At 39.3% G+C, this 11,419-nt stretch overlaps 1 protein-coding gene across 1 annotated transcript; it reads left to right on the top strand.

Moving 5' to 3' along the window:
* The first annotated feature begins 2,369 nt into the window (after positions 1-2,369).
* LOC4326028 (dephospho-CoA kinase-like) lies at positions 2,370-6,455 on the top strand. The gene is made up of 4 exons (NM_001401576.1): positions 2,370-2,477; positions 3,063-3,185; positions 5,288-5,433; positions 5,752-6,455. Exons 2-4 carry the CDS (start codon positions 3,078-3,080, stop codon positions 6,188-6,190), a joined length of 693 nt encoding a protein of 230 aa, NP_001388505.1. The 5' UTR covers positions 2,370-2,477; positions 3,063-3,077; the 3' UTR covers positions 6,191-6,455.
* The last annotated feature ends 4,964 nt before the right edge of the window (positions 6,456-11,419 follow it).

Here is an 11,419-nt window from a genome sequence, read left to right as displayed (position 1 = left end):
TAGTTTCACACCATTCACTACAAAGAACAATTTTAATAATATTAGTGTATTATCGATTAATGTGAGTATATACCATACCATGGATGTGAGCAACCACCCTCATGTGTTTGGGCTAGTGACTAACCTCCTCTTTTTCTTACTTCTTTCGAAGTTCTCTGAACGTATTTAGGTAAAAGATGTTTTGTTTTGGATAAAAAAGAAACAATTTAACTAGATTATTTTTAGAGAGAATCCATTGTGTGCCGCTGACTTTGTCCTTGTTCTATAATATGCCACTGAGTTTGTTAAGTTCTACAGCATGTCATTGTATTTTGCTTAAATTCTATAATATACCATCGCCGTCCATTTAGATTCCGTTAGTACTGTATAATTTTGTCCTAATGATTGAAATATCCCTAGGACAAAATTTTCCAAAATTTGGCCGAAAATTCCGAAATATCATATTATAAACTAGGCAGAGAAGTTGCCCATCTCAGACTCTTTAAGTTTTACAATCTGTATAATAAAATTGTATAATGCTAATGGAGGCTAACTAGACGACGATGGTATATTATAGAAGTTAACCAAAATGCGATGCCATATTAGAACTTGACAAACCCAATGACATATTGTAGAGCAGGGACAAAATCAGTGACACACAGTGGATTGTCTCTATTTTTTATGGTTGTTCAGTTAACTACCTATCTACCATGATGCGGCATTCATTTTTAGAAAAAGTTAAATCTTATACTATAAGTCCATATCTTACACATTAAATTACATACACTTATAATATAATTTTTAAATTATAAAATGCCCTATTCTATTTTATAGGAGAAATATGGAAAAATGATGTATTATCTATTTAATTATGAGAAATATATTAGTCCAAATTAACATATATGTAGAAAATAAAAAACAATATGAAAGAATTACAGAAATATGTACTAATGTAGTTATCATATACTACCTCCGTTTTTTAATAGATGACGTCGTTGACTTTTTCTCACATGTTTGATCTCTCGTCTTATTCAAAAAATTTACATAATTATAATTAATTTTGTTATGAGTTGTTTTATCACTCATAGTACTTTAAGTGTGATTTATATCTTATACATTCGCATAAAATTTTTGAATATGACGAATAGTCAAACATGTGAGAAAAAGTCAACGGCATGATCTATTAAAAAACAGAGGCAGTATAATACAATGAGAAAAGAGTCGAATGCTTTATTATTGAGCAAAAATGATGGTATTATTTTTATCATCTTTTAGCGGAATCTATCTAACCATAGTTAATCAGCCTGTGTTAGTAGAAGTCTGTATCGTCATGTATCAACATATCATGATTATTAGTTATAGAGAAGTACAGCGGTGTAATCATACTTAGCATATCACGAGACTATTGGGTAATGGACAATTATCTTTAATTGTGCTAGAGAAAAAAAAATACTCCCTTCGTCCCATAAAAAACTAACCTAGGATTGGATGTGACACATCCTAGTAAAACGAATCTAAACATACATATGTTCAGATTTGCTGTACTAGAATGTGCCACACCAGTTCTACATTCGTTTTTTTTTGACAAAGGAAGTAAATTACAATCCATACTATGTATTCTTAAAAATTCTTAAAAGTTTTCATATAATGGTATCCTTTAACCATTTTCATTTACACAATAGCTAACTTTACATTTTAATTTGGACCACCATATTCTATCCATCTCCAAGTCCGGTGACTCAGTAATCACTTCGCACATTAACTCTCTCTCTCTTTCTCTCTCTCCATTTTCTTTATCCATATGATAGTTGGATAACCGATAGATCTAGCAAGAAAGAGCCCGGATATAGCGCCTTCGCTCTTCGTCGGGTCAGCTCCTGCCTTCCAAAGTCCCTGCAAGCCCGACATCTCCGACCTCAATGGCAACGATAACAATAGTGCGCATCACGATAGGGGAGGAGAAAAAGACTTGTCGGTTACTAGAGGTTAAGGCTGCGCATGTAAAGGTAAAGGAGAGGAACGATGGTGGTTCATGGAGAAAGAGCAGTGATGGCGGTGCGTAGAGTGGCAGTTAGCGGTTGCTGGTGGTATGAGGAATTTGTTGTCGACACAATCGTTTAATTTTTTCGTAAGTATTGATGATACATGGGTCACCAGTTATATAAAAAAATAACACTAGCTAGTTTTAAAATACTACCTTGTCCCAAATAAGTGCAGCCGTGAAAATCCGTGTTAAACTTTAGACCATCCGTCTTTGAAAAGTTTTCAAATTTTCAAATAATATAAAAGGTTAAACGTTGGATGTGAACCTTGCAAATCTATACTTTTAGTACGGAGGGAGTGGTAAGTAAAAATATTGAGATAAGGGCAGAGTAGTCGAGTACCTCTCGTTGTCTCCTCCGCTCCTTGCCTCCTTGCGCCGCCGCCAAGACGAGTCGCGGCTGAACAGGGGAGGGCCGGGCGGCGATCTCCATCGCAGCGGAGGGGAGGGGATCCTGGTGCGTCCTCTTTCTGATTCATCTCTCTCTCTCTCTCTCTCCCACCCCACCGGGACTGGAATTTGCTTGCGTTCGTGAACCCTACTAGCTTCTCTTCTAGATCTTCTCCTCCTCCTTAATTTGATAGCCTTAAACCTCTCTTAAATAATTCAGGTAATAACAGTTTGTTTGTTCACCCAAAAGTTTGGGGGTTCAACTGAACCCCCATGTCCCAAGTTGGATCCGCCCCTGGGTCTAGGCCACATCTTTAATTTTGTGCAGATTTTCTTCAATTCAAAGTGGTTTGCGATTAGGAGATAAAGTTTTATTTGGAAAAAAACACTATTATTATTGGGCTGTGTATTAGCGAAACAGTACTGTAATTGTGTTTGAAAACCGACCGATCAGTTCCTTTTTCCTAAAAAATATTCTAGGCGCTATAGCGGTGGAATTAAAACTTTTGCGTAACATGAATGTTGTAAAGGTTTTTTTTGTAGATGTTTGAAGTAGTATCACTTTCTGTGTTTGGTTTAATGGTTTGAATTATTGTTAAAGGATAATACAAAATTTTCAGCCCTTATAATTCTTTACTTCAAAAAAATGTAGGAGTGAAATAAAAGGATGAGGCTGGTTGGATTGACTGGTGGGATTGCGTCTGGAAAGAGCACCATCTCCAACCTGTTCAAGGCTAGCGGCATTCCTGTTGTTGATGCCGACATTGTTGCTCGGGTAAGTAACCAGAGCTCCATCACATCAAACTCACAATTCTTCTGTTTGTGTGTGTATATTTCATGAGTGGAAGACTATGAGCAAGTTACTGAATGATGAAAAAATGTAGCATGTTTTTCATGGATGAATTGTTCTTTTGACAACTTTGTGTAAAGGTTCAAGGAATATATCACCTTAGGATTGAATTGTTGGCTTGTTGCTTTCTTCTTGCTAGTGTTGATAACCTGTTTTTATCACGGTTTAACCCATTTTACTTGATTTAATTCGATGAAGCTTTGGTACACACTAGCAAATCAATACTGCTTTTGGCTGGTTGCCAATAGGAATTAGGCAAAATTTGCTACAGGACATTTAGAAAACATGTAATTAGCTAAGGGGCATCGCAAGATCGTGAAACAGCTGAAAGACACTCTAAAAAATGTGTAATTTGCTGGTGGACACTATGAGCAATAAAATAATATATACACCTAGCTGGGAAGAGAAAAGCTGTGCGAAATGTCAATTTTGCCCTTTTCTTTTTTCACGGTTTTCTTCTTTATTCATGTTGCTTGCTTAGCGTGATAATGGAGCGCTGGCACCTGCTGCTCGCTTAGTGTGATGATAGTGCTTGCGTACGTGGACCCCTTGGTCACTATGTGCGTTGGCAGCGCCGCATGGTAGAGCACCATGTTCCGGCGTCCTTGCGCTGTCGGGGCAGAAGAGCTGATGTGGCGAACGCTGAGCGACTCGTCGACGGATGCGCAGGCGCTGGGCTCGGTGGTGTGGTCGCTGCCGTCGGCAGCGTTCGTGCTTCTCTGGTCGCTGGCGCTGCTCAAGCTGGTGGCGCTGAGCGTGCTCTACGCAGCGCGGCGCCTCCTCCGGTTCCCCGTCGTGCGCGCCGAGTTCAAGCACCACGTCGCCATGAACTACCTCTTCGCGTCGTGGCTGCTGCTTCAGACCTGCAGTCAGTGCCGTTCCTTCGCCCCGATGCGCGCGCCGTGCGTTTGGTGGCCGCGGCGCCCCGCCCTCACCGGCGGTGAGACCCAGGCGGAGCGCCGCCGCTTTTTCCGCCGCGCGCCGAGCCGTCCTGGCTCGAGCCGTCGCGCCGTTCCTCCACTCCGCCGCGTGCGTGAGAAAGAAGAAGGATAGGAGAGAGATGTCGGCCCCACTTATGATTAGCAAATAGTAAGCACCCTGTTAATTAGGAACAAATTAGTCCATGACGCGTGGGACCAGGTGGATAAAAACCTATTAAAAATTAGATTAAACATACACTGTCCATGACACATGGGACCCACCGGTGTTTAAAGAAGGAAAGAGAAAGGGCAATCCAAGCATTTGGGAAAATATCTCACCTCTTTTGACCCGGAAATAATAAAATAATATGATCGGTGTCCTACGGCCAATTACACATTTTTTGTAGTGTCCATCAGCCGTGTCACGTTTTCGTGGTGTCTCTCAGCCAATTACACGTTTTTTGCGTGTCTTGTGGCAAATTTTGCCTAGGAATTAACAGGGAACTGGTAGAATAGGTACCAGCAGGAGTTAATTCTCAATGTATTTTGCCAGCCAGTTTTCTGTAAAGCCTGTACAGACATGACTACGAGTTCTCTTATTTCTTAGCATCTTACCCTTTTTATATACTATTCTCACATGCATGTTAAACTTAACTGAAGTTGATGGGGCTTGGAGTAACTAAACCGGTCAAAATATTCAAACTTTATTACTCTGTAGTCTGTACTTTCAAAACTGGAGGTCCTTTAAACATATAGCGTAGACTGACAGTAATTTGAGGGCTATTGCGTACTTAGTAACAACATTAGGACCTTTCTACAGAAAACACAGCTAAGCTGTTCCAATAGGCTTTACCCATAGGAATTTTGGCTTCCTTGGGCAGTATCAATTTACTCATGATTCTGGGGCAAACAGAATTAGACTATCTTTGATTTTTTAGTTGGAACTGTTACATAGACTATCTTTGATATTTTAGCATGAGTTACACTCCACTTGCAGCTGCATGTGTATTAGTTCTCAATACTAAACCCTGATCAAGTTGCATACTAGCATATGGTCGCAATGTTCATTGCAAGATTTTGTACTGATTGGGAGTTATACATTTGCAGAATGTGGTACAGAAAGGCACTGGAGGTTGGAAGAAGATTGTAGAAGCTTTTGGAAATGATGTTCTGTTAGAAAATGGAGAAATTGACCGAGCTCGCTTAGGACAGATTGTCTTTTCTGACCCGGAAAAACGCCAAGTTCTAAACCGGTACATCTCGTCAACTGAAATATTTCACTTTCATATGATTTTCGGTTCTAATGAATCTACTATATTTATGAACTTGACTTTTGGCTAATTCATTGGGCTATTTCTTACTTTCATTTGTATTATTTATCTTTCTTTAGTGTTAGTGAACACATATTATTTGAGTCCATTACTGGTTATCCTTCATTATTTTCTGTTGGTTGGATCACACACTCATACCTGGTACTTCCTTTTGTATTTAGATTTAGATTGCATTCATTCATCGTTTGCTGATAGATAGTTATTTAGAGCTAGTTTTCTAATCTTACTGATTACTTTCAGTCTCCTGGCTCCACATATTTCATCTGGGATATTTTGGGAGATACTAAAACTGTGGATAAAAGGATGCAAGGTTATCGTCCTCGACATTCCTCTGTTGTTTGAGACAAAGATGGACCAATGGACGCACCCTGTTATTGTTGTGTGGGTGAATGAAGCAACCCAGATTGAGAGGCTAATGTCAAGAGATGGGTGCTCTGAAGAACAAGCTCGGAATAGGATCAATGCGCAGCTTGCGTTGGACTGGAAGAAGTCACAAGCAGACATTGTGATCGACAATTCTGGCACGCTGGATGAAACCAAAGAAAAGTTTCAGGAAGTGTTGAGGAACGTCTCTGAACCCCTGACATGGAAGGAGCGGTTGAGGTCTCGGGATGGTCTTTTCTCCGTTGTGGTATGTACAGCAGTGGGGGTTCTGCTTGCCCAGAAGAATCTGCTATGATCTTTATCTTTATGTGCTTAGGTCAGGGAGGATTGAAATGTCAATCCAACCTTGCTAGGTATAGTCAAGATTACAGTCCTTCATATGTTTTGTTTTTTCTGTTAGTTAAAGATCTGCACTGGTGTCTTGCAACAGTTGATGAAACTTGGAATGTACACTGCATAATTGAGGTTACATTCTAATCCTTTCTGTCGCTAGGGATTTCTTGAGGAGTGGATGGATATAGTTGTGGGCTGTGACTCTTGGATGCAGGCCTCACTTGAGCATAGTGCTGCTGTCTCCAATCCCTTGCAAGTTTTTGCTGACGATTGTAGTGAAATGCAACGTATTGCTGAACATTACTAGACTAGCTTTGCTCATTTTGGCTCGTATCCTCGCCGCCTGTGACTTGTTGCTGGGCCACATCAGGTTGCACCTGCACCTAACTAACCAACTACACCCCATGCCAGATTGCCAATGTTACTCCCAACTATTCTATATATCCTGATGGGCTCCTTGATAGAACCATTTGGAGGTCGAAACAGATTTTATACAGGTTGCTTTGCTCATTTGCTTGTCTGTGTACATCCTCGCCACCTGTGTGTCTGTTGCTGGGCCACATCAGATTGCACCTGCACCTAACTATAACTAAAACTAAATGCCATTCCAATTTGATTACTCCAACCATTATAGAGGGGACATATCAGGTGAAAATGAGCTAAGTGTTAAAAACTCGTGAAAATCATACCTAAAAGTTTTATAAATTCATGAAAAAAATATTAGAGATATGTGTAGATATGAAATACATTTTCACTAAATCTCAAGTTCAAACTCAACTTCGTTTAGGAGTAAAAAAAAACAAATTTCAGGTGAATAGTAACAGGACATATCCTAATATGTTCCCATTTATGTCCTGATGTGTCCCCATTTATAAGAGGACATATCCTAATGAGCTGAACGGTTTGGAAGTTGGAACAGATATCTTCATATATAATCAACGGGTGAGACGACGGTTGGGTTGGGTTGGGTCAGAGAAAATGCAGGCATCGCCATAATCAACGGCGCTTGCATTGTCCGGATGAACAGCCACGCACATGAGATGAGATGAGGTGAGCTCCGGTGGTTGCTGCTGCGACATCATCATGATCATGGTCGCTGATTGGATGTTCCAGGCGTGTGGCCGTCGTCTGGTGGCAGGTCGCGACACCGGCCGTGGTACGACCAACAACAGGTCCAGCGCAACCTTAGAGCAGGTATAATAGCAGGGCTATAAGCCAGCTATAAATATATTTTAAAGAGAAAAAGGAAGTGAGAGAAAAACAACGGGCTATAGATTTCTATAGCCAGCTGCAGTGCGGACTCTAAAACGTAATTTGTGTATGACAAGTAGGACCAAGTATTAATAGTATAGTAAACAACTATTATATGAATTGGCTATTACATTGGTTAGAGATGATTTGAAGTTAGTAGTTGGCTATCCTCTTAAATTTGCTCTTAGAGCACCCGCAATGGTAAAGTAAGGTGCTATCTATAAAACATGTACATCTCAGCAATAGACTAGATTAATAGTAAACCACTTCAATGGTATGTCTACATGGGTATCTATAGCTCTCTAATCCATTGCCTCGTTTTTCTCTATAGACTATCTCCAGGTTAGTAAATAGCTTTGCTCTCTCTCTTCATTTAATCTCTTCTAAGTAGGAAAATATGCTGACATGGATCTCTTATAGAGAACCTATAGATAACCATTGTGGATGCCCTTAGTCGTTAATTGCTGGGCCAGGCCGTCATGCGTCTATCTTGAGATTTTTGCACCAGTCTCGTACTACTACATTGGCACTGCATGATTGTGGAGCTAGCTCTTCTATCTATTGATTGATTATTAGGTGCCCTCGCAGCCATCGATTGTCCCCTTCCTAATTACCCCTCTTCCATCATCGCTGACAATGGCCTTTTGTTTGCATCATAAGACCCAGTACGTACTCTCTCCCAGTCCTCACTCTCGAACTATGATTGTAAAAAAACACTTTCAAAAAATATATATGTTGTCTATCATAAGAAAGCACTTGCACTTGTGAACCCAACGGTAAGCTTCCCCTGTTTCAAATTGCTCGTCGTTTTAGTTATTTTTTGAAAAAAATACTTATTAATATGATATTCTTAAGTGTATTTTAAGCTAACTTTTCCTTTATACACTTATAAAATACAACCACAATAGTTGGACTCTTAGTCTTGTTATTAGGAATATTTATTGATATGAAAGAGAGGAGATAAAAGACAAACATCATTAATACGGTTAACAATAACTCAACAACAATTCTTAGCCTGAAATTTAGCTGCATGTGGGTGATAAAAAAGAATGAATATTAACAAAACATTGATTTTTCGATTAATGGTTAAAGTATTTAGCGTCTCAACTGTTGTAAGGTTATACTCTCTAAATAAAAATGTGTTGTATACTATATTCTACCTTTGAACATGCTCTAATACTTCCATACCACATCTTTTAAAGCTTGTTATGAGAAAACTAATTGGGATGTAATTATGAACTTGTTATACCTTCTTTATTAGTGTAAGGTTTGTTAGAATGACAAGTGGATTGAAATGAAGTGAGTTTTTTTTCCAAAGGACATCAAAGTAATCATATTTCAGGATACACTATGCTTTCTTTATGTCAGGTTTCTGTAATGTTCCAGTAATTGTGTATCATAATTAATGGTTCAGTACAACCTTGTCAGGTTTCTGTAACATCTCATATGCATGACACAGTTTTATTCATATTAGAGTATACACTATGCTTCTCTTTGTGTTACTGGAGTACATTGGAAGATTAAATATGCTTACATTTGACAATAATTTGGGAGATAGCAGGTGGTTGTTGGCAACAGGGGATTATACCCAGTCAAACCTCCCAGTGTGTGTTGGCAACAGTTGAGTTGGCTCTGCCAACAGACATGTCATGTGCTTCATATCTAATTTGGAAAGACCCAATACCCTTTTACACCAATCACGCATCGCCTAAAGATGCTATCTTTTAACCTTCCCTGTGTTTAGGAAATTCGTCACTTGGATGAGAGTTGCCATGTGATGTTGGGAACGGCGCCAAATCGTCATGTGCTAGCGCTATTCATAAACTTGCAGATTCTCACCAACCAAAATTTGTACTAAATTAGTAGTTTTGAACTTTCCGCTTGTACTTCTAACTGTTGAAAACTAACACATGCCTTTTCCTTTCTTTGAAAAGATAAAAAGAGCCATTGCCAACCTGCCATAAGTAATGGAGAGGCATGCCTGGTCTCTGAATAAAATTACTTATATATGGCAGAACCAATGTGGGAGGGGTCCAGGATCCTAAAAATGCCTTCTCCACAAAATTAAGCACGCTGGCCGGAGCATAAAATACTGTTCCAAATTGTGCACATTTTTATTTTTTTTATTCTTCCATTGACCAGTTTGGAGTTTGTACATTAGAAGAAAATCACTAGTGGCAGCAAAGGGATTGAACTCATCCCCCTTTTCATAAAAATAATGAAAGATGAAAAATACATCTCTGGAACTTAGTGCCCCTTTGAATTGTAAGATTGAAAAAACGGAAGTATAGGAAAAATACGGGATTCTGATAGGAATACAAGTGTAAAACAGATGATTGCAAAACATAAAAAAAAACAGGAATAACCGTTTAATTGGATTGCAGGAATTGGATGAGAAAGATAGACTCAAAGAAAATTTTACAAGAGGTTAGAGCTCTTGCTAAATTTCCATCAAAATCTATATGCAATGAGCCATTCCATAGGATTTTCATAGGATTTGGAAAACTTCAATCCTTTGAATCAAATGGCCACATAGGAAAAATTCCTATAGGATTTGAATCCTATGAAATTCCTTTGATTTAAAGGGGCCCTCAGTACTGCACCCACCCAATAGTGTAGCGAATCGAATTAGTGGTTGGACATGCCTGAACTGAAACCCAGTAAAAAGGGGCCGTGCCTACGGGCAGAGGCCGGAGATGTAACCCATTTCTATTATCTAAAAAACATTCATGAGGTTGCAGAATCATCGTTGGGTGCATGATATTAAGAGAGCACCTTCAAACCACGCAATTGGGGAGCATTTTAGGTCTGGGATGCAGTTTAGGAAGTACTACGTACTGCACCATGGAGAAGAGGACGAGATGATTTGCAAGTTTTCTTCGTTGTCGGTGTACATCATGTTCTTCATGGCCAAGACGATTGCTCGATGTAGTAACCTGATCTTGGTAGACGATAGCACCATCCAAGGTGAAGTTCTTTATGTTGTGAGCAGAAAAAAGAACGATGTCTAATCAGAGACAACCTTATTAAATGTGGGTGGCCACATCAACAAGCTTGTAAGTTTTGCCTAGCAGAGGAGGATGAAGATTGTAACCACATGTTTTGTGTCCTGAGAGTTTGGGGAATGCTCAGGGGTGGATTGCTGTAGGCTTCCAGCTGCCAAGTGAAGCAGGAATAGAGTTGGGAGACTTGTGGTTAAGAGCATGATAGGATTTTCAGATCAGCTACAGGCACTGGCGGAGCCAGGATTTAGATATGGAAGGGACTTAAGAACCTTGAAGTGGGCAAATACACTACCTACTTAGGTTAATTACCTAATTAGCTATGTGATTATGTGTGAAAATATTTTTGTTGGAGGGGGCCAGGCCACTGGCCTTCAACAAGTTGGCCCTCATGTTAGGCTAGCTGGATGGTGTGGAAGGGAAATGTATGAGTTTTCCAGAATAGTGATTAACATGCAATCTATTCGGGGCGATTAAGGAAGAAATCACAATTTGAAAGGAAGCAAGGATTTTCAAAGATTTAAGAGAGTGACCACAGAGGTGTAATTCTATTTTGTTAAGTTTTTTTTTGGCAGGATGCTACTCCATCAAACCACTTTTAGATTCGACAACCTCTTGTCGAAATCTCTGAACTTATATATCTATACATACTCTAATTCTAAAAGAATTTTAATCAGCCTAATCTTTGCGTGGCCGCATATTTTTAAATGAGTGTGTAAAATAAAATTGCTAGGTTAGTTTTTTAAACACCCCCCCCCCTTTCAACTAGTGTATGTAACTCACTTTTTTCAAGAGGAACATGCAGAAGTGTGAAAAATTAAAATATATATTAGTTTTTGTAGTTTCAAATATATATACAAAATTTTGAAATATTTATGAAACTATATATTCATGCGAGGGGTTAGGGTTGTGTTACCATGTTGTCAGTGCAGCTTGAA

The sequence above is a fragment of the Oryza sativa genome, chromosome 1 (assembly GCF_034140825.1).
Source record: "Oryza sativa Japonica Group chromosome 1, ASM3414082v1".
NCBI classification, from domain to species: Eukaryota; Viridiplantae; Streptophyta; class Magnoliopsida; order Poales; family Poaceae; genus Oryza; species Oryza sativa.
This window is presented reverse-complemented; position numbering and strand designations above follow the sequence as displayed.